At 45.0% G+C, this 26,752-nt stretch overlaps 2 protein-coding genes and 1 long non-coding RNA gene across 4 annotated transcripts; 1 reads left to right on the plus strand and 2 right to left on the minus strand.

Annotated features, from left to right (window-relative positions):
* Nucleotides 1-5,067: 5,067 nt before the first annotated feature.
* On the minus strand, nt 5,068-11,776 carry LOC311017952 (carbohydrate sulfotransferase 1). Of its 2 annotated transcripts, none has more exons than XM_084016660.1 (3): nt 11,337-11,776; nt 7,505-7,676; nt 5,068-6,842 (listed from the first exon to the last, which is right to left on the minus strand). In XM_084016660.1, exons 1-3 carry the CDS (start codon nt 11,337-11,339, stop codon nt 5,716-5,718), a joined length of 1,302 nt encoding a protein of 433 aa, XP_083872786.1. In that variant the 5' UTR covers nt 11,340-11,776; the 3' UTR covers nt 5,068-5,715. The 2 variants fall into 2 exon arrangements, with proteins under 2 accessions (XP_083872786.1, XP_083872787.1); XM_084016661.1 differs by lacking the exon at nt 11,337-11,776 and adding an exon at nt 9,737-9,871.
* Nucleotides 11,777-17,325: 5,549 nt separating this feature from the next.
* LOC311017957 lies at nt 17,326-23,295 on the minus strand. The gene is made up of 3 exons (XR_014597667.1): nt 23,170-23,295; nt 18,598-18,734; nt 17,326-17,785 (listed from the first exon to the last, which is right to left on the minus strand). It is a non-coding gene; the product is annotated as an uncharacterized lncRNA (long non-coding RNA).
* A 382-nt stretch (nt 23,296-23,677) lies between these two features.
* mterf2 (mitochondrial transcription termination factor 2) lies at nt 23,678-25,717 on the plus strand. The gene is made up of 2 exons (XM_084016664.1): nt 23,678-23,746; nt 24,529-25,717. Exon 2 carries the CDS (start codon nt 24,556-24,558, stop codon nt 25,681-25,683), a length of 1,128 nt encoding a protein of 375 aa, XP_083872790.1. The 5' UTR covers nt 23,678-23,746; nt 24,529-24,555; the 3' UTR covers nt 25,684-25,717.
* The last annotated feature ends 1,035 nt before the right edge of the window (nt 25,718-26,752 follow it).

The raw sequence follows: 26,752 nt of genomic DNA on the forward strand, positions 1-26,752 counted from the left end.
TATAGCACTTTGACCATAGCACTGTTGTTCTTAAGGTATACTTGCTGAACAGCTACTACTTTACTCAGACGAGGACCTAACTCTTGTTTCTATTGTTTTGCTCTTACTTTATCAGCAATATGTTGTGGTTTTTTTTCTTTTGACAAATGTACTTATTTTAAGTCGCTTTGGACAAAAGCGTCTGCTAAATGTAAATGTAAATATAAAGCTGCATGAGTCATTGTGCTGCTAAAACTTGCCCCGAAAGCTTCAGCTGCTGCAAGCTGGGATGAGTGGGCTGGAAAACACCAGGGCCAAACCAAACTCACAGATCAAGGCTGTAAAAGCATGACGCTGGAGCCGATTCGGAGCCTGCGGGGTTGTTATCACACCTTCTCCTACTGTCTCTGTGATACCGCAGCCCACGCCTCATCCTGCGCTTTAGTCCTTCATGTGTAGAAGACTTCCACTAGAGAAAATGAAATAAAAAAGACATTTGACATGTTCACAGCTCTCTGACAGAGGAGTTGGGAATGAAAGGAAGACAGAGATGCCAAACATGAGGAGGGACTTGAAAAAGAGTTGGACTGGTTCTGGATGAAAGACTCCTCGAGGTAAGATCTTCTAGAGGAGTCTGGCTCCAGGGGGGGGGGCAGTAGATGGACTGATCTACTGTATGAAGTAAACCAGCAAATGTAGGGAAAAGTAGAATTTCATGGGATCAATAAAGTATTCTGATTGTAAAGAATAAATAAAAATTTGTTCAAGTTTATATACATTTAAAATAACTTATTTACAGCTGGCCTGACATGGCCAAAATGAGTTTGAGTATCAAAATGCACACATCGATACATCAGTAATCTCATAATGATATAATACTCAGTCACAGTGGACATTTTCCTGCAGTACTTTTACTTTAGAATACGTTTCGGTGATAATACTGTACTTTTACTTTGGTACTTCTACTTTATCTGTGTATTTGTACCATCACAAAGACTATATTGCAAACAGACTGAATTTTAATAAGTTATTTCCTCAGCTGTAGCTTATTGTTACGCGCTTCATATACTTGATCCAGTGTTATTACTCATTTCCTCCCTCTTGCCAGACTGCTTCAATGTGCGTCATAGAAATAGAGCTCAAAATAGCCCCAAAATTTAATAAACTATAGACGCTTCTTAAAATTTACAAAAAAAAATGTCTACTGCTTAGTATCTCGGATTATAAAATGCCTACTTACCCGTTGCGGTATCGCAGTAGTTAAGCAATCATCTCATGCCCTCATGGAGTACGTTTTCCACCCAATAGAGCAATAAGCACAAGGCCATGATTTTATTCCTGCAGACCATTAAGTGAGGTCTCAGACCGCAATAATACATGCATATGGTGCCGTAAATATATTGCTGTTGTTGAAGCTTATTCGCTGATGAAATACTGGTGTCTTTTTAAACTGCAGTGTGTGTGTGTGATAATGCTGACGGGGCTAAGTTGGACAGAGGGGGGGAGCCTGCTTGCATTTACCTTGAGGAGCTCTCCCCGAGATGTAGCTCCGCCAGCTGGCCTTTTGATGTTCGCTATGAAAGCCCCTTATTAGGATCAGTGGAAAACAAAGTCAATACGCTTCGAGTGAGCTCGTGCTGGAAACGAATGCCGGGGAGAGATGTCATTTCTTTTGCTACAAAAGATATCACAGACACACAAGGAATCTTTTGTTTAAAAAAAAAAAAAAAAAAAGATTTTGATGTTGCTTAGAGTGAGAGACAAGGAGATAAAGATGGCCGCTGAAGAGCAGGGGTGCATATGGATGTGTCTTTGTGTGTTTGTTTAAAAAAAATGCCTCCAGTAATAATGACACTGTGGCTAAAAGTGGTTTCGTTCTGTCTTAAATGCTCCTTAATCTCTCCATAAATGACGTTTTCTGGCTCCCAGTAAAGAAAGTGAGTGCCAGAGCTACTGGGATTTTAATGGTTGTCAATAATACCAAAACATTCTGCTGAGTTTACAATCCAGGAGAGCTAAATGTATGTTCCCATCTTTTAAAAAAGAGAGGAAAAAAAAAAATCCTATGATACACTGCATGCACTTAGCTTGTGGAAATTACAGCCTTCCTCCAGTAGCTCGTAGCACTTAAGAGAAGGAGAGAAATTATATATTATTATATATATTGTGTGCTGTGAAAAGCCATCTGTAAGTGCTGATGTAAGTCTGATACAAAACAGGAATAGGGGATGTTTTCTCTAGTCATCAAAGGCATTTTTCACAAGTCATTTTAACTGGATTGTCAATACGCTGCATGTTCTTCTCTTACAAGGCGCTGACCTGACCTTTTTTTTTTCTTCTTTCTTTAGAAATCAATGCTTTCCTATAAGGAGGGCAATTTGTGGCGCGCACACAATGTCAGAAATCATCCTCTGCCTCTCTGCTGCTGGGTGTCACCTTTGTCATCATATAGCCATACCTCCATTACGCTGCATGAACACACAGGTGCACACATGTTTATGTATGCTCACGTGCACTCAGGGAGACATTGATTTTGATCAAAGCATGCGGTTATGTGTCGGCGTGACAGCGAGAGAGCTCATAATTTGACGACTTTCTGGCTGCTCGCCCAGATAAGGACCATAAAGAATCGGCGGCGGGGATAATGGACCTGGATGACACGGAGGAGCAACTCCAAGGACGTCTCGCCGCCTCCTTCGCTCCCACATCTCATTATGAGCCACAAATGCTTAAGGCGTGTGCTTCCAGATTGGCGTCAGGGCAGAGCAGAGAGAGAGAGAGGGAGGGAGCTTATTTGACTGGGACGACGGTGGTGCTGGAAGGTCAAGAAGGTGCTTCAAAAACATCTTTAGGATCTGGTTCATCCTGGGTCTGTGCTCCTTGATGAACTGTGAACCAAAGTTGTTCAGTGGAGCGATGAAACTGTGATATTCATCTGTGATATTCATCTGTCTTGAATTTTAATAGCAGGTGAAGTTTCCTGGGAAACACTGTTTGTTACTTTATTTTTCAGCTATTTAATTTCGCAAAGGAAATAATGAGGACAAATCGTGTCTGCGGTGTCTGGGTCTAATAAACCCAATATAAACTGCTATTTTAATGTGGTTCCCTTGAGGATTTTTTTTATTATTGTTTTCGGTTATTCACACAGATCAGAGGGCACCACAGATTCTGTGTTTTGACCCTTACACTTCTCAGCTTGAGGGGGATCTTCTTCTTCATCTTGTTAATAAAACCTCCTGTTTTATTCCATTAAGCCCGTTTAAAAACTTATTCCGTTATCCACACAAATGCAAATCACTCAGTTTATCACCAGATTCTTCCATGTTTCAACCTCCAAGCATGACCTCACGCGAGAGACTTGCATATAAATGGAAAACACCTGAACAGCTGAAAACAAATAAGAAATAAACAAAGTAATAAACAGCAGAAAGAAGGAACTGCCTGCGTGACTGATGTCACGGTGCCTCCTCGACACACGACCACAAACCATTTACAGAAGAAAAATGATGACTTCACCTTTTAACATCTTGAATTGAGTGAGTATTTCATTTTAATGACATAACGTGTGTGTGTGAACTCCTCTTGTACCTCTGTTATGTATGTCCAGGACAGCATTGATCAGGGATTCACAACCAGGAAATTATAGATTGAAATTATGTGATGTGGTGAATATACTGTATAATTATGCACCTATTGAGTCAGCTGTGTGTGGAAACGAGTTAGAAAGCAAGCAGAGAAATCTAAAGAATTTGCTAGAAGTAGTGAATAAATAGTTGAATTAGGTAATGGATAAAGAATTTGCTTAAAGTGATGGATAACTGCTTTTATGCATCAATGAAGGGGCACTTGATAGATCTTTGAGGTGTGTCACAAAATAGGTTAGGAACCACTGATGTAGATTAACCGTGTGCTATTTTGCATTTTCCCAGTAGCAACATGCGCTTCATATTTGTTATGTTGATAAGACCTAAATTTGTCAGGAGGGCGAGGGAGACAGAAAGGGGTTGCCGGTATTGAGTGCAAAGAAATGGGTAATTAGCTGACGGCTGACTCAGGCCACTCGCAGCTTTGTGTGTCGGGCTGGTTATGGAAAAACCGATGAAGCATTTCTCCCCGGGTGTCATAAAGCTTTGCTTTACGGCCAGTTTGTGTAGCCCTGCAGATTAAGTTCAAAGAAAGACGGCCAATCTTTTCTCCATGCATCCCTAAATCCTGTTTCTCCTCAGCCGGATGTGTAGATCAATTCTGTGGGCTGAGATATCCCTGGTGTCAGCAACTACAGGAAGGATGGGAAAGGACCGGGCGTCTAAAAATACATTATTAAAGGGACAATTTCACCTCAGATTTAATAGTACTCAAAGAGCGGCGTGACCGTTCCACTCAAGTTGCATACTTTCCTTCAGTCTGGAGTGGCTTTCTTCTGCAACATAAGCATTAAAGCCCATAGCTCCCAGCGGGGCGCTATTGCAGCCTCCATAGGGAAAAGTGATGAATTTGAAAGGCAAATCGCAGTCAATCAGTGGTTCCTCCACGATTCATGCAACGCGTCCCTCCTTTGAAACCCCACTTCCAGCATTTATCTCAAGAGAGCAGCTCTACATGGAAATAAATGCGCTGGTGTCTGGAGATGGCACACTTCCTTTCTGTGTTTAGACACAAAGACCGGTTTGAAATGAGGGGGACTGGCGGAGAACCTGCAGCTGCCTAATCTCTGACTATGCTTCACTGCAGACAGCCGTTACTGCTGAATGATCCTGGCGTTATTCTTCTTAGGTTCAAAGTTAACTCAAAACACGGTGTGAGCAGAATGTGATGAGTCTCTTGAGTCAAAAAAGCATGTCTGTTACTACAGACACATCAGCAGGATGGAAATTTGGCTTAAAGACAAAGCAAATATGGAGGGATTACAAGATAAAAGACAACGACTTTGCACCGTTCTCTCTTTTCAGCACTAAAACTCGACTTATCTGCTTTCCTCTCGGGCTTAAAGAAATAAAAAACAAATGTGGCTTCAAGAAGATTTCAGCAGCGTGGTATTTATGCATTACTTACATATGAATAATTTATTTTATAAAGTCTAGAAAATACAAACTGTACACTTACACGGACAAAAATGTTCAAACACGTCCAGTTCATAACGTTTGCACACTTGCATTGCAACAGTTAATCAGTATTTACAACAAAACAAATGTTCCTTCATGTAGAAATTAGAGCTGCTGTGCGCCGCAGACGGTTTTCTACCTATGATGTGACATTTGAATCCTTTTCCAAAAATGCACTAGAGACACTTGGAAGTTAAGCCCTATATTTTCTTTTAATCAAAAATTCCCCTTGTGTTGCACCTTCAGGACATCACATTGTCTCTGATTCAAGGTCAGACTTGTTTTGAAGTGGGACCTGCTCAAGAGTATTATACACTGAAATTATGAGACAATTTAATAATGAAAAAAAAACAGCATAATAATTTCAGAATCCCATCAGGATTCAGTGTTTTACTGAACAAGTCGAAAAGAGCTCCCCAGTCAACACATACAGCACTAAGGACATTATTCTGGATCCAGCATCGCACACACTCGACATTTGGCACTTGTAATATCTTTAACAAAAACCATGAAAAGTTATATTAAATTACTTTAGGCATTATTGAAAAATAAAATCACATTCCTTTTAATCAGCGTCACGACAGACGAGAAAGTCGGATGAAATAAATAAATCGTTTTTTTAAAATCCAGTCTACCATGTGACTGGTTGAAAGGTCCTGTGTTCTACTAAGCTGTGAGACAGGTTTCTGAGTTCGGCTGCCGAGTGAACCGGCTTGTAGCCCAACAGAGCCAGAGTGTCTCCGCACAGATTCTGCACCGTCCTCACGATGTCGAAGCCCAGGCGAAGCCTCCAGCTCTCTGCTGTCGCTCTGGAGTCTCTGGTGGTGGAGTACCTGTAGTTCCACTCCGACGGGGACGAACCGTTGCTGTTGGTGTTCTTGGCGATCCACATCCGCACCCTGTCCTCCATCTCCAGCCCCACGAACCTGTAGATCTCGGTGGCTTTCTCCTTCGGGTTGAACGCCAGGTCCTCGTACCGCACCAACAGGTAGCGTCCCCGCAGCCACGCCGGCCTCTGCAGGCCCGTCTCTGCAGAGGCCGCCATGTCCTTGCAGGTGCTGGTGATCTGCGTCAGGTCCACGTATCGAGGCTGCCGTCCCGTCGCGTTCCATATTTTCCAAGCGCGGAACTGATCCGAAAACGCCATCATACGTGAGGCAAGGATGGCTCTGGGGTCTCTCACCAGGTGGATGATCTTCAGATCCAGGCGTGGATCTTCTGTCAGGGTGCGCAGGTCCCCCACCTCGGGGACCCTCACGGTCTTTATGGCTACGTGTTCCCTCGACAGGCATGACATCGAGGCGAGGGTGAGGTTCAGGGCTCCGCACTTCTTAGGACACCAGGTTTCATCGGGCGGATCAGGGGCCGCCAGGTCTCCTTCCAAGCACACGGGAGGGGAACAGAGGGCGTGGCTGGAGCTGCGGCGGAAGAAGGAGCTGGTGACGTGGTCCTGAGGCTCCGGGCGGATGTAACTCTCCATGAAGTGGAGGTCGCAGGTGTACAGATTGAGGAGAAGGTCCCTGTAGGCTCCCAGCAGGGCCCGGCGGTCCAGGGTGCGGCGTAGCCTGCTGCTGGAGTTGGTGAATGCCTGCTGGACGTGGTAGAGCGGCTCAAAGATGTAGAAGATCCCTGGGTGGTGGTTGAGGAGTTGCCCGGTGAAGGAGGAGCCGCTCCGCGTGGTGGCGAACAGCAGGATGTGCTTCCGAGGCAAATCGACGGACATCCAGCTGTCATCACACACGGCTCTCCATCTGGAGTCTTAGAGAAACAAACCCAGTTATGTGCTTATATTTGATGTAATACTCACATCAACAAGTTTACATAACACATTCTGCTTTATTCGTTTCCTAGATTCATGTTCTGGTAAAAGAGGAGTTATTGCACTTATTTCGGAAGAGTTACTTAAGCTCATAAAAGTGTAAATTTCTTTATAATTCAGTCGAGGATAAAGTGATCAACGACTGGATCAAGTCAATAAGCCTTAAATAATTTAGAGGGTAAACATGCCTGAGTAAGTTGCTCGTCTGCCGGCGGTTACCGAGGGGGTTTATGAAATGGCGGATCTCTAAATATAGCGCAAATAGCTAACGTGTAATTACTGCTGATGAGGAGTTGATTGCAACGGGGATGTTACTTACATACGCAGGAGCTACAGCTGTGCTAAGAGAGGAGATTAATGGAGATAAATTGGAGGATAATTGTAAAACGAATCACACATACTTAATTTGCACTGTCCTCCCACTTGTTGGGAATTCCCTCGTTTTTAACGGTCTGCTTTTTTTCTTTAGCTTCAGTCACGGTTTGGATTATTAATTTTTTTGCCATACATCGATACACAAACAGCTATGCACACAGACTTTGCTCTGCTGTAGCGAGGCAGGACGGTATGTGGGGCAATCTTGGCTGGGGTTGAGGCGTACCTCGGTGGTGCCTGGTCTGGCAGCGGTACGTTCCCTGACAGGGCCCAGACAGAGAGTCCCTCAGGGTGCGGATGGCCGTGTACTGGACCCCTAGAGATGCACACACCAGCAGCAGCACCGTCTTCCAGGAGCACTCCATCCTGTCCCCCCCTCTGGCTCTACATCCTTCACGCTGACGCCACCAGGGACACACAGAGACGCACAATGAGATTTCATTTCCATGCATTTTCTCGGCTTCATGCATGTGCAGATCCCTCTCCTTTACCCATGCAGCCCTCTTGTGATGGCAAATGAGCAGCCCTTGCTGGAGTAGTTAGGATTCTTGCTCATAAACAGTAGAAGGGAAACTGTGAGCCAACATACAAGGTAAATGTAAAGTAAAGAATGCTGCTATCACCTGGTAAAACAAGCTGCCCCTAACTCAGCCCAGTCCCTGAGGACGGGAGGAGTTGGGGCAACACAGTTGTAGGTTTGAAAAAGCATACTGGTGATTGAGCAAGACACGGATATGTCTACAAAACGGAGGCAATGTCCATCTGACTATAAAAAAGAAGTTGGTCCCAGGGGTGTGGAAAGCCCCAGGGACCTGCAGTGTATAAGCTCGACAATCCAGTCCTCAGGCTAGGTAGCTTGTGGTGCTTGTATCCTGTACTGGCTAATTAACACCACTTGGTTTAAGACTGACTGGTTCTCCTCTCATCTGTGACTCCAACTGAGTGTATCTGATAGATAGTATATTCAGTATAGATGAAGAATACAGTAGTTGAATCGTCAGCTACAATGTTAGATAGAAAGACTGATCATGTACACTAAATATGAAGCTACAGCTACTAGCCAGGTAGCTTAGCATCAAGACTGGAAATGAGGAAAACAGTCGAGCTCTGTCCAAAGGTGACTAAATCATACCTGTAAAGCTCACTAAATAAAGATACATCCTGTTAGTTAGTGAGCTTTAGAGATGCTCAAGTCATGCAAGCTTTTTCCGTTTTCAGTCTTTTTGCTAAGCTATGCTAGCCCACTGCTTGTTGTAGCTTTCAATTATTTTGTAAATTAGAATATTAACCAAGATTTTAAAAATGGGGGCACATATGCTTCTTAAAAAATACAGAATGGAGAAAAGGTTGCTTGCTCTCTGTCTTCATGCAAAACTTAAAGACAGCACCTTGTAGAATTTCCACCATAAGTACTTGAAACGCTTTGAATAATCAGGTTCAGGATTTGTTTCTTACAAAGATAGACAGATTTGTCTCGCAGAAAAACATGACTCAGTGGTCAGACCTACTGGGAAATGGTAGCAGTACAACAGCTCTGCAAGATAGCCTACCCTGCTCACATTTGTACATTGCATAATTGCATTTCATTTTATGCTTTCCTCTCTTCTGGGTAATTAAGCCTCTAAGCCATGCAGAGAGGTATATACCCAGATAAATATAGCTGTCTAGAAGAGTGCAGAAGTTCCCTTTGTTCACTTGCAAGTTTTTTTTTGTTGCCACTGGGCATTAAAGAGCAAAGGGAGATGTGATTTTCCAAATGGATTTAGAAAAAGAAAGTTACTGCCATCCATTTGTCCCTCTGCGCTGAACTGATGGTAGGTAATCACTCGAGATCCCCGGGCGCAAAGTGTGACTCCATCACTCACCGAGGCAATCATCAACATCAAAACCCACAGGTAAATGTATATCTATTACTGACAAAAATAAATATCGCCTTCCTGTTTGCTTCTTCTAAGCCTTTTTCTTTGTTCCATCACTCTGTCTCTCTGCAGCCTGCCTCTTGTTCATTAATGATGTTTATGTGTCCCTGGCAGACTCATATCCTCAGGAATGTATCACACTGAGCTCAGATCAGCTTTTGATGTTCCATTAATCACAAACAGCGCAAAACCAAAGACATTTACTCTGTGGGTGAGGGGGAAAGAAATCGAGCTGACATCGTGAGCAATTCTGTTTGAATACGGCTAGAAACAGACATCGTAGAATGAACCCACGAGGAGGAGGAGGGGGGGTTGTTAGTTGCAGACAGAATGACAGAAACAGGGATGCTGTACTGCTTGTCTTTAAAGCTGCTCGTTTGTGTTTGTGCGTTTGTTGAAGGACGGGAGAGAGATGGATGAAAAAGCAGAGGAACAGAAGCACGAACGACTGCAGATAATGAGAAACTTTGACCAAGCTTCTTACCATCCCTGACACTTAAGAAAACATTCTGTCAATTTGACAGTCCTGCCATCCATACCCAACGTGTACTGCACAGCTGGCTGACCGAGGTACATCGTGTGATTCCTCAGCGACAGGTTTTGTTTTCCTTTCCAGTCGTGATCAGGGCTCAGAGCCCTCCTCTGCTACACACCCGGCGCCCCTCTGGAGGACAACCCAGATGCTTCAGTGGATTAAAGCGATTTGATTTGCAAGTCCTCCTTTCTCCGTGGCTTATAACTCCTCCCGCTCCGGGACTCACACCAGGAATAATAGACACTCTGTCAACAGCTGGAAAGGGACCAGCAGCTTCAGATGCTCTCAGCTTTTGTATTCCTCAAACAATAACGGCGCTTACAAGGGGATAAAAGCCTCTGGGACGGGATCAACCCAAAGATTACACTGTGCCGTGCAGGCTCCTCTGGCAGGTTTGAGTTGTAAATTCAGGAGCAGTTGCTGCCAATGAGATAAAATTGCCGGCAGCGAAAGTGTTGGAGGTAATGACATTTGGGCACGGTGCAGGGAAAAGGCAATTGCCTCTGTGGAAAATAAAGGCAACAAATGAGGTTAGGAGTTACTGATGAGGGAGGGACTGAGGGATTTGGGATGCAAGTGATTGAGGGATGTGACAGTGCCAAAGATTTATCTGTTAAGGCACCTCCTGTGTGTTCACAGATCTTCTGAGTGCCGCGCTTTATTGGCAAAGATCAATTCTGGGACACACGGAGAGGAGAGCAACAGGACAGCGACGCCCGGAGGAGTCTCCAGATTCTCCATCTATCTCTCCACCTTTCCCTTTTTTCTCTTTCTCTGTCTAAAGTACCGACACACACACACACACACACACACACGTATCCATGCAGAGTGCCACAGGCAGAGAGCTGGGCTGAGCTGCTGCAGCGTTCATTGGAGCTGCATCTGACCCTAGGCTACAGAGGAGCTCCATAGGGGAGAAGATGAATCTAGTCCTGCATGATTCCTCCAGCACACGCACACACACACACACTCTCACACACACACACACACACACACACACACACACACACACACACAGTAAAGGCACTACACCGCTACACTCAGAACAAGGAAGAACAGCACTAACAGGGATGTTTGTATTAAAAGAAACCTAATTGAACTGAGTAAATTATGAAGTTTATGAGGATGAAATAATTAATGAACAGCAACAGGATAAAAGAGTTGAATTAAGAATAAGAGACTCCAACTTTTGATCTCATCCTGTCACTTCGACACAAGTCTGAGTGGCTGAATATGGAGCATATGCATCTGGAAATAGTGAAACTGTTTGTCCAGTGATGTATATAAACTCAACATGGAGCATCCTGTCATCGCACTGTTTGAATAAGTGTTAGAAGAATAAAAATCCACAACACAAAGTCCGTGTAGCATCACAGTAAAGCCGATAAAGTAGTACCACGTTTCTTTAAACTCACCATTAAGTCCCGCAGACGGACTTTATGTGGAGAAATCATCGGTATATTTACTGGATTCATCCCTCATATAATCACAAGCGTCAGATTAGAGCATCTAGTTTGTTAGATAACAGTTCGCTCGCTGCTCGCTGCGCGTAAAAAGCAACAACAGATTTAAAAAATAAATAAATAAAAGAAATGTTGCCTTACCATCAACGCACTCGATCAGATCCAGTAGGATTTTCCGCCCGGTTCCGTCCTCTGCGATACATTTGTCAAAAAAAAAAAAAAAAAAAGTGCGTTTGTGTGCGTGTGTGTGTGTGCGCGCGTGTGCGGGTCGAGCCGAAGTGGATTCAGCGCTGGAGATGCGCCGCGGATGGAGAGCTGCGAGAGGCTGAGCGAGGAGGTATGTCTCAGCCCTCCGGAGACCACACAGCCTACTGGAGCGCAGTCTCTAGATTGGATGCCAGATTGCCTCGCCGTGCATTACGCTTTGATGCCATAGGGTACGTGTCACTGCGTCTCGGAAATCCATGTGATGTGAACGGGTAATGCATAGAACCAAATATATATATATATATATATATATAAGTCCAACAACAAACAAAGAAACAAAGATGCTGCTTCTCTTTTCATCTCGGTTCTTTCTGTTTGTTTGTAAGAGGATCTCGTGCAGGTTTCATCAGCTCATCAACAATCACTTCCCACTGTGAGTGTCACTCCTCCTTCTGTCACTGTCAGGCTCTCTCGGGGGTCACACACACACACACACTCAGCCCATGAGATAACAGTGACCTCTATTTTTCCTCATTCCAGTGAGGATGCCGGCTATCATCAGATGCCCCCCCCCCTCCCCCCTGCTGCTGACTGAAGGGATAGGTGCCATATCATTGCCCCCCGTGGGTTACTGTGAGGTCAGATTTAGCCTGTGACAGCTCCATTACTCCTGGGAATGGGGGTCGATTCTGTTTGCGCCTTTTTACGATTTATCTCCCGCTGTGGCGGAGTCACGCTGGCTAAAGTGTGTCTTTGCTGTGATTCGCAGACAGATTGGTGAAATAAAAATGGCTGTCGTGGCCGCATCTCACTCTCTCGTTCTCATTCCCTGCTCTTGGATGATTTAAAGCCTTAAAACCTTCCATCCGTGGGGGGGGCTGCTAGCTCTTCCAAGTTCTCTACCTTTTATACTGTTTTTAAACCTCACAGGCGGTACAAGTGAACACAAGCAGAAACAAAGGCGGTGAAGAGCTGGAGGGGTGGGAAGTCTACCTACACAGGTGCACCAGCCAAAGGTCTTCCCTTACAAGCGCCGATAAAGGACGAGCTGCCAAGAAGAGAGCGATACAAGAGTATCCTGTCCTCCTCGCCTCTCAGCGCTGATCCCTCGCTGTGCCTGCCTACAGCATCGATTCCCCGGCTCCCAGCAGCCGAACGCCCCCACATCTTCTCGGTAAGATTTCAAAAGCAGCAATAACAAAACAAAAAAAAGAGAAAAAAAAAGTTTCATTTTCTGTGAGCGCAAACCGAATCCTCCACGGGCCTCCGTGTTTAGCTTTACCCACATTTGCTCCTCACCACACAAAAAATAAGATGCACGTTGGAGATTCCTGTCATTTTTTCCACATTTTTCCAGAACGATCTCCCTAATATCTCTATGATCCACCTCATATCTGATTTTTAACATGACAGCTTCATCATAAAGTGGATGGAGATGCTCGGCTGAATCGCTCCACTTTGTTCTGGGATAACCCCGTGTCCTTAGCTCCCCAGCTGCTTTTCTATATCTGGGCTTCCTCGTCAACTTCCATTTCTCATTTGAAGAGGCGATCCGTCAGCTTGTCTGTCATTCAGCTTGTCACCAGGCGACGCAGGGAAGTGAGTGTTCCTATACGCTCCATCTCAGAGGGAGCAGGAAGGGGAAAAAAGCAGGCCCTTTATTTAGACCTCCCTCGTTATAAGTGCAATAAGCGGCTGGATAGAAATCTCATTTCACCCACGAGTATGCCAGCAGAGACGTCTACATTCATTCCAGCAAACAACCAGCCTCTATTTCTCACTGGTGGGGGAACTCAAACTTCACCGGCAACTTTCCCAGAGTTATTGTGTCTTAGACGGTAATAAAACCACGCAGACAGAAAATAATTTAATTCATTGACATTTCGAGGCTGCACTTATTTGCTTTCTTGCCGAGAGTTAGAAGGCAACATCAATACAATGGTAAATATTTGGCTACAGCCGGACTGGAAGTCTAGTCTGGCTCCGGTCAAAGGTCACATGATCTACAAACCGCCACGTCTCCCGGTATCTTCACACCGTATGGCTCAGACAGAAAGCAAGCTAACTGGCTGTAGCTTCATATTTACAACACATGATATCAATGCTCTTCTCTAACACTGTCAGAACAATACTGTCATGTATATTCCCCAAAAAGTGAAACTATTTTAATGATGAAATCATTCAAAACATGTTTCTATAGCCTAATTTCTGCAATCAAACACTAAGAAGGCCCATGTTAGCAATCAGGCTTTCCACTGTTTTCTCAAAATAGATAGGGCGTTCTCCTTTTTTTGCAGAATATTTCTTCATGGGAGGTCATGATGGAATTCAGTGACGCTGACCCCAATCAGACTTAGTGTCTGAGTCCCTTTGATTGCTTGTTATCGTTAAGCCCCGACTGGGCTTCCCTCAGTTCAGTATTCAGTAAGCCATTCACCCGTAGACAATGCCATCGCCGGCTGTTTCCTATGAAACCTCCAAATCGCAGACGCAGCGGACTGTCTTCATGAAACCGAAAAGCTCTCGGCTAACATTTACCCAGCGGTGAGGCGTTCCCGCCCTGCTTGTCCATTTCTCAAGGCTTCATTTATTAAATTTAGGCGGGACGGAGGTTTTGCGAGCCAAGGGTGCCGGCGGAGCGGGAGGAATCCGCTGAGTGACACGCGGGATGATGAGAGGAAGGAAGAATGTGGGACATGAGGGATGAGAGAGGCAGAGAGGGAGAGAGAGAGATTACAGTGGCGGGGAGGAGAGGAGGGGGAACGAGACGGTTAACACACGCCATCTGTGCATCAAAGGTGTGAACGCGCCGGCTTTCCTCCGTGATGCGCTTCTGTGTGATTGTTTTTGAACGAGAGATCTCTTGAATATAGATGGTCTCATTTTCATCCCCCCCGTCTGCTGAGATCTCCCAATTTCTTTCATTTTTTTTTTTCATCTGCGAGTCGGCTCCGCTGTTGTATTGTTGAACCCCGCTGTGTGCAACAAAAAAAAAACAAAATCTGCTTCTGAGCAAAGACGAGTAATTATCTGCATGTGGGTTGCTCAATGCCATGAAATGAAATTAAAAGTTTTTTTTCCTTTGCTTTAAAGTTTTCTCCTGGTAGCCATTAAGACATCCGTAGACAACTTTTACTTCTGACATGCCAGAGGAGCCAATTACACGAGAAGAAGAATGATTTTTCTCGCCACGTTAACTTGTAAGAAGACTCTCCTCGCAAAATGTTCCCATGTGACACGTCACGCCAACACGAGAAAAAGGTAGATCAGCTTATTGTTGCTTGTAAACAATCACACAATGAGCACGGCGACGGCGTGTGAAGGCGGGGGCGGCGGGGTCACCGAAACAGAATGATTACTTGCGATGCACCTTCTGCTCTCCAGCGGCTCCGTCGTCACAGGGGAGTTGGAAGTTTTCACAATCTGACAGCGAGAGCGAGTATCACGGCGTCTCAGCCTGCTACTCCCACTATCTTCTAAGTTATAGACTTCAAATCAAATCTACTGAAAGCCTTTGAGACTTCCTGAGGAAAGTCGGTTTTATTGAGAGCGTTTGATTGGGCCTGGTCTCGCTTGGATTGCCTCCTCTGAAAATAACAGACATAAATTCCTGCATGGCTGCGATCCAACCAGACACCTCCACATGTCTGGGTAGCGAGCAGACCAGACCACTATTAGGGAAGAAAAGCCCCTAGTGGCTCATCTCCCTGCTGCCTCGAACATCCTTTATTTGGACTCATAGGACTCCCTCTGCAACCCCCCGTCCCCCCCAACTCTTTAGCTGTGCAACCAGCCCATCAGCAGTGCTCTCTGGTGCATAATTGGTGCCATTAGCACAACACATCACACGCTCTCAGACACTTTGGCTGGACGGCATTAATAGCGAGCTTCCCTCTCTCTCTCTCTCTCTGTCCTTCTATTGCTCTTTATCCCACCAACTGTTCCACACTCACAGGGCTCACAGCCATCACATTTGTGGGAGTAATGGGCCCGGGCAAATTACAGCAGATCGGCGCCTCCACGGGCTCAGACCGGCAGCCACGAGGAAGCGCCGAGCAGACGTGCTGATTCCACAGAACGCGGCCTCCCGATCAGACAGGAAGAGGAGCCCTGGGACAGGCAGGGAAGCCACGGAGGGATCCTGTTAACATCCGCCAGCTGTGATGTTGATTGCTGCACTGGCGTGGAAAAAAATGAACCACGGTGCGCACACGTGTGCGTTTTGAGAAAACTTTAGATCATTTGGAAATTGGGAGTCTAGTCAGACGCCTCGGTACGTTCTGCAGAACTTATATCTCTGAGTAACAACATGTCATAACGCAATTTCCTGGATGATTTAATTGATTATTTTTTCAAACTTTGGTTCTGCTCTGACACCGCGATGGCTCACAGTTTGTTTAAACTCGAACACACAGATGGTCTGAGAGATGCCTCGACAATTAAGCCGATCCATTTAAAGTCTCTGACTGTAACAAGCCGGCTGCTGGATCTCGCTGCGCTCCGAGGCGTGCTGACTCCTCGGTGCTCCGTCGGGGGGCCCTCCCGGGGGTCCTTTCTGTGTGACCGAGCCCTTTTCTTAATTACACCTGAGAGCGCCGAGCAGATGCTCCTCTTTCACATCTGTGTCTCCATCAATCAAGTCTTTGAAGGAGCGTATGGAAAGCAAACTGGCAATTATGGCCGACACTCTCTCCCCGCTCCGCTCACCCGTCTGATTCGTCTCAAGTAGAACCGCGTCTGTGAAAGATTTGTCAAATCACCTGTGCATGTTCATGATCACTGCTGTCGCAATGGAGCTATTTTAAAAAAAACAAAGCACGACCTTGTGGGCAGGAGGTCCATATCCCTCCTCTTAGTCATAGCCACCGTGGGTCATTCCGTCTCAACTCCATAAATATGAAGCTTTTTATAAAAATGTGCTGAATTTCAAGCCGTGTATTTTTAACACTTTGGTGCAGAAGTGCTTCATTTCAGGGCAACCGTGGGCTGGGAAGACAATGTTAGCACAGAGCGAGCAAAAACCAACAATGGGTTCCTGGGGTGATGTCAAAATTGTGCTCATTTAAATCTCTTTCATAGAAATAAAAGCAAAAGAACCGCTAATATCATAAAAACAGCTAAACAATTTGGTTTAAAATCTGCCAGAAGGTCCACCTGTTCACGGCAGCTGCGCCATCACATATTGGCCCGACATCAAATTAAGAACGATGGAATAAGATTTAGTGTTTTATATATCGCAGCTGAGCAAATATTTCCCAACAGATATTTTCTTTTTCTTTTTTTCGATGTATTGGCATCGCCGTGAAGCATAAATATTTATCAGGGTTCCAAAAGGTTAAGTGTGTAGGAGTAATAGAACCTGGCAGCTGAGAATATTGCTGAAACAGATTGTGCTGCGAGATGGAAAGCTTCATGAACACACCAGCGCCACTTTGCATCACCAAACACCACAACAAAAACATCGGTTTTGGCTCATTGTACAAAAAAATATGTTGCGCCAAAATATCAGGCAGACAGTTAGCAAAGTAGTGGATTGTAGGCAGCGGAGGTTAAGCTCCATTATGATCTTTTGTCCAGTTTTAAAAGGACTAAATATGCTTATTCAGTCTCTTGCCAAGAGTTAGATGAGGAGATTGATGCCACCGTCGTGTGTGAGAGTGCTATCGATTCTCTCATCTAACTCGGCAAGAAAGCAAATTAGCGCAATTCCCGTAATGTCAAACTGTTCGATTTGACTATTTGCTGAAGGGAGTGCGACATAAAACGTCTAAATGGATCAAATTGTTGATGTCACATTCTAATGTTTCCAATTACAGCGAGACAGCCTGCTAGGCAGAGATGCTTAATGCTGAAACTAGTACCCCAACTATTAAAATTGATTGTCTATATAAAGGCTGAAAAAAAGACACCTCATAAAAAATAGTTTTTTTCATAATCCCTTCCACTTTATTATGTGATAAAAATCCATTACATAAGGTGCGATAAATTAAAGCTGTGTGGCAATAAAAGGTAAATATACATGTATCACTGCAAACGATAAGCCTGTTGATCAGTTTAACAATCTGCAGATGTGAGACGACCAGATTGACTTTGGAGAACTTTGCTGGAGACAATAATAATCAACTCGCACACATTTTTTGTTGAAGTGTACTAGATAGAGCCTTTCCCCAGTGTGAGGATAATGACACTTTATTGTCGCTATGGTCAAGTAGTGAGAGGAGAACATGAGCCTTCTTCCCCGCTGTTACGTGAGACTAGTATTTCTGTGGATGCTGCAGAGGAGCAGAGTCTTCTTTCAGCAGCTGAACAGTCTGCAACTGCTGCATATTAACTGCAAGCACGTTATCGATTCCACATCTCGGTCTAATGAGCATTTCTTCTCCCTGTTTGGAAGAAAAATCAGATTACATGATGATGATCGTGATGAGCTTTTTTCCCAGATCCTAGTTTCTAAAGTGTTGATTCACATTCACGACACACCGGCAGCTGCGACTGTTATGTTAACCATAAAAAAGACGCATCCCACTGTTTATTATCATGTATAATAAAATGCACAGTGGAATCAATAGAAACACAGTCAGCTAGTCCATAACGCATAGAAAAACTTTATATACTGTATCCCTTTTTGTCTTTGGAAAACATAAACTGCAAGATTGGATCGATAGAGATTCCCTCTGCAGCGGCGGGCTGCTAAAGTTGCTCCGGAGCCTCAGCAGATATTGATTCAATATTTGAACTTATGTGCGTGGCGTTGGATGAGATGGCTTATGGCGTTTTGATTAAAGATGGAGAAAGAACTCGTACAAAGAAATGGGAGATACTTAAACATGTGTTTGCTTGTTCGTCTTGCTTTTCATAGTCAAATAACGCAGCCTTTTTGGAAACATGTACAGCTTGAGTTCGTTACTGAGATTCTCTTTGGTTTCATATTTTTTTTTATAAAATTAAAATGTTACCTGATAGTTGAGGGTTAAGGGGTTTGTGGATACCACGAGGATCTTGCGTTTAAAGTCCTAAAATATTGTTCCAAGATAATGTATATATTTTATTGATTTATTTTATTTTTAAAAGGTTAGGTTAAGGGATGGGGGTCAGAGGTTAGGATACAAACCCTTCTGTCTGGTTTGGTTAACACGTGTAGAGAATTTTTGGTTTGCTGCTATTTGCTTGTTGATCTTTTATATAAAATAGCTACCTAATAAACCTCACCCACTCTTAGTGATCCACCCACTGGGAGTCATAAGTGGCCCCGCCCAGCACCCAACAGCCGACAGACTAGCTGGTGAACATTGTGAGCATTTAGCAGCATAAGAGTCATTTCCCTCAGGAGTTCTGTCGAAGAACAGAACAGAGCTAAACTGAGAGTGTGTATTAGACTTAGATTCATCAGGTGGCCAGAAACAAAACTCCACATGAATGCTAATGTTGCTCCGTCTCTGCTGGCTGTGTAAATATTACACTATTATATCACTCATCCACTCATATATAGTATGTGAATGTGCTGCTTCCCCCAAAATGGAAAAAAAACCATCTATTAATGATACGAAAGGGAAAAAAGTTAATGAGGAACATTGATTTAAAAAAAAAAAGTCAACCTGAATTTATATTAATTCCTTTAATGTGCAGTGCAGTAATGGAGTCACAGCGAAATGCTTTCTGTTTGAATTACTTTATCACTCAAACATCAGGTACATTTTGGCCGTTACGCTCTGCTTTATTGGCACCAAACAATCTGTTGACAGGAGAGCAGCCTGACTGGTTTTTAGTCATAAATGAACGGCCACATAACAGCCATACCACGTTGTCAGTTGGAACTGAAGGAGCCTGTTGGAGGCAAAACGTCTTCAAAAACCGCAAGCAAGTCAAACTGCCTATAAAGTTTCCATTTCCTTCTTTTCACACACACAGGGGGTATTGATATTTTCAGTCACAAGACAAAATGGGGATTTGAAAGAAGAACATGGTATTCATCCTAAGACGAGGGGAGGAAGGCAGCATCAACGTGAAACTAAATGTATGAATGGGACTGTTTCACAATCTCCAACTTGTGATTCATGGACAGATTTCATAGCAGTTAAATGTCCTTTGGATATATAAAAAATATCCTCTTAACTACTCTTCAACAGCTGCACCATGTTTATCAGTCTGAGTTAACATATGAACATTACAATCAGGATCCATGTCTTTGGTGGTGTTTGGTCCTCTCTGCTCCGTGGAGGACTTTGTTCTCTTCTTTATTGCGATCACGGCCGCAATCACTCCAACCACCAGCAGCCCCACCACTCCGGCCCCCACAGCATAGGCGGTACCATTAGATCCTGCCGGTGGCTCAGGTGTGGGGCCAGTTTCATGGCTTCCCATCGTTGGTTTTAAAGTCACGGTCTCCAAATCCACACCTCTAACGTTTCTCTTGGTCAAGTTCAAGATGATCTCCTGTTTATGGATGCAGCTGTGCGTTTCATCCCAGAATAGGCCGTCGCTGAATTCGTCTTCCCCGGCGCCGTCCTCGGCAAAATCCTCCTCGTAGTCGTCATCCGCCTCCAGGAACTTATGGCCTGCTAAAACAACGCACCAGTACTCCCCTTGGTCTTTGGCCTCCAAGTGGGAGATGGTCAGCGGGGAGCCGCTCTCAGACAGTCTGCCCCTCAGATCCCCTGGGATGGGAACGCTTCTGTCGCCCGAGTTGTGGATGAGTTCACTTCTGCCTGATGGTTCTCGGCGGTACCACTGCACCCTTTTGGAATCATTTTTGCCGACACCGCAATCCAGCGAGACGCTCCCGCCTTCGACAGCGACTTTTCCTTGGGGTTCCTTTTCGGGGCAAAGAACCACCAAGTACTGCATTTCAAGCGAAGAGGAGATGCATGAATAGTGCCCGCTAAATTTATCCGAGAAGGCAGGAATTACCAGTGAGAAGTCTTCAGCTTTGTCACCGAATGATATGTTCATATTCACGGTGCTGCCGTTGATTCTACCCAGTGGTGTCTCCCAATGCTGGTTGTTGCCGTCAGAGGGGCATTTGAGTAGCACGCTTTCCCCTTGTGTGGCAAACACGTCGCTGCTCTCGCTGCGGTCTGGCGGGTACATGTTTTGGAAACTGAGACAACTCTCACCTTTGCTCACAAGACAGATGAAGTGCTGGCTGTTCTTTAACATGCTGGTGTTGAACAAGAGCAGTGCCCCGTTGTTTTGGACCTCCATGACACCCTGCAGCTCCACATCGATGGGGTCCAGCGACACGCTGGTATCCAGGAAGAGCGTGGGCTTGTACAGCGGATACATTTCACGGTACCAGCGCACGGAGGTTCCCTCCGAACCGATGGACGTGTTGTTGCAGAAGAGCTCGCCCCCTCCATGTCCCTCGTTTGTAGTAATCTCCACGGATTCCACCTCCTCATCGCACACAGTGAGCTGCTGTGTGTGCTGGCTGACCCGCGCCCGGTTCTGCCAGCACTCCCTCCTATAAATCCCCGAGTCCTTGTGAGTGATTTGACTGATCTGGAGCCCAAGCAGGTGCAGATTTCTGTTGATGTCGATGCGACCCCGAAGGTCCGCAGGAGTTGCGACGGCCGCGCTGTCGGCCGAGGAGTTGCCGAGCAGTAGGTCCCCCTCTGGTGCACATCTATAAACAACAATGTAATCCACTCCGAAGCAATACCCCATCTCGATGATGGCGCCCTTTGCCCTGAACACAGGCTCTGCCTCCTCACTGTAGACCCGGCGGAGGAGAAGCAGGAGGAGAAGCAGTAACTCCAGAAACCTGGCGGAGGTCATGTTGCCAGTCTGCCCTCGGCCATGTGTTTGTCACAAACCGGGAAGTGTGCTCAATGAAACCACTTTGGTTTGTCACTGTAGGTCCACCTCCAGAAAATATCAGTTTCCGCCTCCACATTCTTCCACAAGCCTACGCAAACACAGTCTCTGCCTTAGAGTGACAGAAGTAAGAAACACACACACACACACGCACACACATGAAGCAACACTCTTTGTGTGAGGTGTGGTTGGAAAATCATTAAAGTAATGTATAGAATTGTGAAGTCTGAGACGCTCTATAAAGCAACACCAAAGACAGGAGATGGATCATCAACATTAAAAAGGTTAGGCTGCTAGTTATGCATTCAGTGTGTTGACGGACAGGTTTTCAGTTACGTGTGGGTGTGGTCAGTCACCGTGCAAGGTCGCTCCACAGCAGTTCAAAGGGAGTGTTTTACGTGCATGTGTCTGTAAATGCATGCAGTGTTTAGTTTGCACCATCGTGCTCTTTTTCAGTGAACATCCAAATCTGAATTTAATCTAGACGTATCGGGTCATCTGTCTGGCAATTATTGAGTTTGTTGTTTTTTTTTCTTCGGCCCTGTGAGGAAACACAAATGATTCATTCAATCTTCCGCTGTTAACCAGCTGCAGAGGAGCTGTGTCTTCCCCCGTTTCATATCACGCAAGAGTCGGGTAATAGGATACGCAACATAAAAGCTGTGTAATATAAACACCCTCAAGTCAAACAATATTTAGGAATGGAACAGTTTGTGGTCACTGGTGCTCGTAATGTTGCATTTTAGTTATTTTGCTTGATCGATTTTCCTCCCGGATGAGTTAATATGTCACCGCCAAACAAATGTCGACTTTGATCTGCTATAAAAGAACCGGACTCAGCTATTATCTAACCTGTCTTTTTATGACTCGACTCGTTCGCTCAATGGCGCCTTGATTAACGTCTTACATAGTTACAATCACGTTTGATTGTTAGCTGAAATATGAAACAATGACGGGTCATGTCTTTGTTTGGGTGCTTTATCAAGCCTCTCCATCTCCATTTTCCAGATTCCGAGGTTTTATTATGTGACGGAGGTAAAGCACACTGCCTGGAAAACCCCGTACTTTAGCCACCTGTGGGGGAAGTGGGTCAAAGGGTGTCTTTGGCATCAGAAAGTGAAAATGATGCAGTTTGTTGCCTGGAGTTAAAGACAATTGAATAGATGGATGGATGAAGTAAGTGGACAATAACACATTTCGGAAAATCCTCTGGACTCCCTCAGTAATGAGGCACATTGTTAGTTCTTAACACCATGAAGCAGCACTCGGTGTGTAGAGCATCTGCAACGGTTCGACAGCCTGTATCACATTTTGTTTGCGTTGCCCAGCGGCAGTTGAGGAAAAGCTTCTCCTTTCCTCTTTCAGTTCAATGCCACATCCTGGCACCAACGTTTAATCCGAAACCCTCCATTTTGCGTCTTTTTGATGATATTGTTCTTTGAGTTTGACAAAGTCACAGTGTGTGGCAATATGTCTCACAGTTTATTGCATATTAATCAGATGGGCTCAACAGGAATTGGATCACAGTCACAAACAAATCGGTGGAATTAGCTTAGGGGATTCTGCACACTGCCGGTGCTTTTGGTTGTATTGACACATTTGTATTGTTTAGGAAAATCCTGCTTATGTTTTAAGTTCCTCATTCCTGCACAAACAACACAAGCATTGTAAGCAAGAGAGGGCTGATATGGACAAAACCTTGACACAAGCGAGGGAAACTGACTGACAGGCTGACTGCAAATAGAAGAAGAGTGAATGACACTGTTTACACTGCTGGCCAACATGTTGTTTTAAGCCCCACATTCCCACTATAAAGAGAGTCATTTCCCATGAAACTCACACGCTCAGTCAAATCTAAACCTCTGTGTTTGTGCTCGTTGGATCTCTAATAGCTATCAGTAACTCGATACCAGTTCGCTCCTTTCAATGTTGGGTAGTATATGAAAACACCAACCTGTTTTTCCTTTGAGGCATATCATCTGTTTACTAGTACATAAACTATAATGAACCCAGCTACCCACTCAGCAGCAGCAGCTACCGTGCTGCTGAGGGAACAGCTTGCAGAGCTGGTGATCACGCCTCATGATTAAGCACCAACTGTGAGAAAACTCTGTGTGTGTTCAGTCCAATTCGACCCTGTGCTGATTACACTCATCACGGCCCCGTATGCTGCAGGGTTTGGAGGCGCACCAACTCCTGTTTGAGATGGGCTTCAGATTTTTGGCCAAAATCATTTAATTACCGGACATATGGGCCGCTGTAAAAGGGCACAACTTTGAAAAGATTAAATGGAATGGGACATTGGGAGCATAGAAATAAAATACTTTTTTTACATTCTGCACGATGCATTTTTTTTTTTATTAAAAAAAAGTATTCATAAAACCTATAAATGTATCAGGTATGTGGTCTTCCTTTGCAGTACTGGGCACCGCCTCTGCGTGACGCTGTTGGTACAAACCCTACAGCAACTAAGAGTAGAAGAAGACACGAGTTTCATAACATAACGTCACATCCGCTGACCGCTGCTAAAGGTAACAGATATTCTAACTAAAATGTTGATATACTAGCTAGATTCTAAGCATACACGCCTGTGTCAACAGTTACCGGAAGTTACAACTACCCAGTTATTATCGTGTGTTTTAGGGGGTTTAAAACACACGATATCACGTCATGCTTTCCGGTCTCTTAGAGCAGCTAGCTAGCTAACAAATAAAATACTGGGGTTTAATTCAAGAAAGCTTTTATTTTGAAATCGTGGACTTAATACGTTGACTGCTCAGTGTGAGAGCGCGTGACAATAAAGTAAGTTTAAGTAGCACTAAGGCACTTTGTTATGCTTTTGAACGTGTTCGTTGACAGACAATAGGTCACGTGACGGTGACGTCTCGATATGAATCTCTGGCACCAGATGCGCATAACAACCATGGCTTATATGATGAGTGGCATTAGCCAAAATAGCATAAAAGGTAAACATCAGGGTACCCTCAGTGTGGAACCAGGGGGATCAATTACAAAGTGATTCATGGAGATTTTTACAACTTTAAAATATGCTCGTTTAAAAGCAATACAAGTAGTAGTAAGGTAGTAGTACTACATGCGTTCACAAAAACATGATTTTCTGAGTCTGATAGAAGCATGTGACCACCCACGCCAGACCTCTTGCCTTTCAGAGCATCACCACGGCAACTCCAGGTGTTTGACATTGGGAACTGAGCATTGTTGCAACACTGTCTACTACTGTGTTTTTTAGGAAGAAGTTCCCTGCTTGCTTGGTCGCCACCCACTGAAGTTCCTTCTTCTCTCCCTCGTTTAGGTGATCTGCCTCAGGAGATTCGCATCAATGTTGCGCTTGATCACGACATCCCTGTGCCTCCGCTGCCAGCGTACCACACCACTAACTTTACGCCTAAGACCATGTGCAACGCTGAGCACGGCGGAGAACCAGCAGACCGTGGAAGCTCTCTATGACCTTTCTGTGGACATCCAGAAGGTCCGGAAACTTAAGAGCTGGGTCCTGCATCAAAGCCCGGCCTATACTAGGGAGGTAGCTGACCTGCTAAAGGACATGGGAGCCTCAGGCTCCATCATCGCCCGGATCCTAGCAGGTCACCCTGAGGCGGTCCTCTGTCACCCAGAGCAGATGCAGGCTCAGAAGGAGCTGTGGATGTCCGTGTGCCCAAAACAGAAAGACCTGGTTGGTATCATTGAGAAATTCCCGGCCTCCTTCTTTACCCCGTTCAGCCACCTTGACAACCAGAGAAACAACATCGCTTACTTCCAGAGCTTAAACCTCAACAAGAGAATCATAACTAAGCTGATGGCCAGTGCTCCTCAGAGCTTCAGTCGGCCCGTAGAGCAGAACGAGGTGATGGTGCGGACCCTCCAGCTGGCCTACCAGGAGCTCGGCGGGGAGGAGGCCAACATGAAAATCTGGCTTCAGAAGCTGCTGAGCCAGAACCCGTTTGTTCTCCTCAAGCCCCCCGAGGTGCTGAGGCAGAACCTGCTGTTCCTGAGAGACAAGGGCTTCAGCACGGCCGAGCTCCTCCGCCTCCTGTCCAAACTCAGGGGCTTTGTCACCGAGCTGAACCCGGACAGCATGCGACGTACCCTGGCTTACTCCCAGGACACTCTGGGCTGCTCGGAGGAAGAGCTGCGGGACATCATCCTCAAGTGCCCAGCTCTGCTTTACTATCCTGACATGATTCTGGCTGAGCGCTTCAAGGGCCTCCTCAGCACCGGGATCAGCATGTCTCAAATCACAGAGACTCCGACCGTTTTGGAGCTGACCACGCAGATAGTAAATCATCGCATCCAGCGACTGAGGGTGCACGGTTATGACGTAAGGACAGGTAGTCTGGAGGTCCTGAATGGCACTAAGAAAGACTTCGAGATGAGCTATGGAAAACTTCAGCTACGTAGAGAGAGACCACTTTTTAACCCCGTCGCTCCTTTAAAAACAGATGACTGACAGGTTGTATGGACGAAATCAAGGGAATTAAAGCTGTGGAAAAGTGTATTGTTCCTGTGATTATTTAGATCTATATTATGTCGGTTTAAAACGCCTGAAGTCTAAAGGTGCACTCATTTCAAGCTGTTTTTTATTGCAGGTGTAAATCCATGTTGTAAGAGACGAGGATGGTTATATAACGACTTGGAGTGATATCAGAAAGTGAGACAAATGAAACAGCGTCTTAATATATATCACGCTTCTTTAGGGAAGGTGTAATTCCCCACCAGATGAAGGATTTATTACATCTTATTTAGAAGTTATCTCATTACAGAGACTTGTCGTCTGTTCTTATCAAATATATTACGGCGTAGGAACCGAGGACAAACGAGGCTTTTCAAAGCATTTTATTTACAGCCTGCGCAAGTGTCTCATTTTCAGAAAATGTTCTTGGCAGCACAAATGTTATCCTCGGGGAGGAAAATCCAACCGTGTCTCACAGTTTTATTGTTCCTCTACAGATGGAGACACTTTATTATAAACCATTTCACTCCTAAAATATTCTTTCAAATACATTTCAATGCACCCACACATTGAGATAAAGGAAGGACTGGAAATGTAAGTTATTATGATTTGACCACACTTTGCAGTCTTTATTGAAAAAGTAGTAGAGTGTTAGTCGGTTTATGCAAAATACATATTTTTGCCTTTTATAAGAAGTGCACATGCATCATATGGAAGTGAAAAGACTGCTTTTGGCTTAGTGCCCACATTTATTTTAGTGCAGGCCACAAAGTCAACGTACGATATCAGTGAGCAATGTCTAAGCAAGAGAGGCCGTCGTATAATGGTCCCCCGTCTTGTTTTGAATGTGTCTCAATGTTTCAAAGCCTGCAAAAGCCCTTGAAACATGGGCAAGAGTGCCTTTAATGGGACTGAGCTCCACCGCTAATGAAGCCATGACTTTATGCCTCAAGGTTCCCTCGCTGTCATAATGTGGACAGTGGGGGTCACAACAAAGAGCGAGGACTTGTGTCGGTAGGGGGGGGGTTATATACGTTAACAACATCCACTGCCCATCTGCTGTCGC

The sequence above is a fragment of the Eutrigla gurnardus genome, assembly GCF_963514095.1.
Source record: "Eutrigla gurnardus genome assembly, chromosome: 9".
NCBI classification, from domain to species: domain Eukaryota; kingdom Metazoa; phylum Chordata; class Actinopteri; order Perciformes; family Triglidae; genus Eutrigla; species Eutrigla gurnardus.

Coding starts and splice junctions, on each gene's coding strand:
- LOC311017952 (XM_084016660.1), bottom strand. Junction 6,843..7,504: donor CCAGACCAGGCACCACCGAG/GTACGCCTCAAC, acceptor TGTTTCTCTAAG/ACTCCAGATGGAGAGCCGTG.
- mterf2 (XM_084016664.1), top strand. CDS start 24,556: ATGTTGCGCTTGATCACGACATCCCTGTGCCTCCGCTGCCAGCGTACC.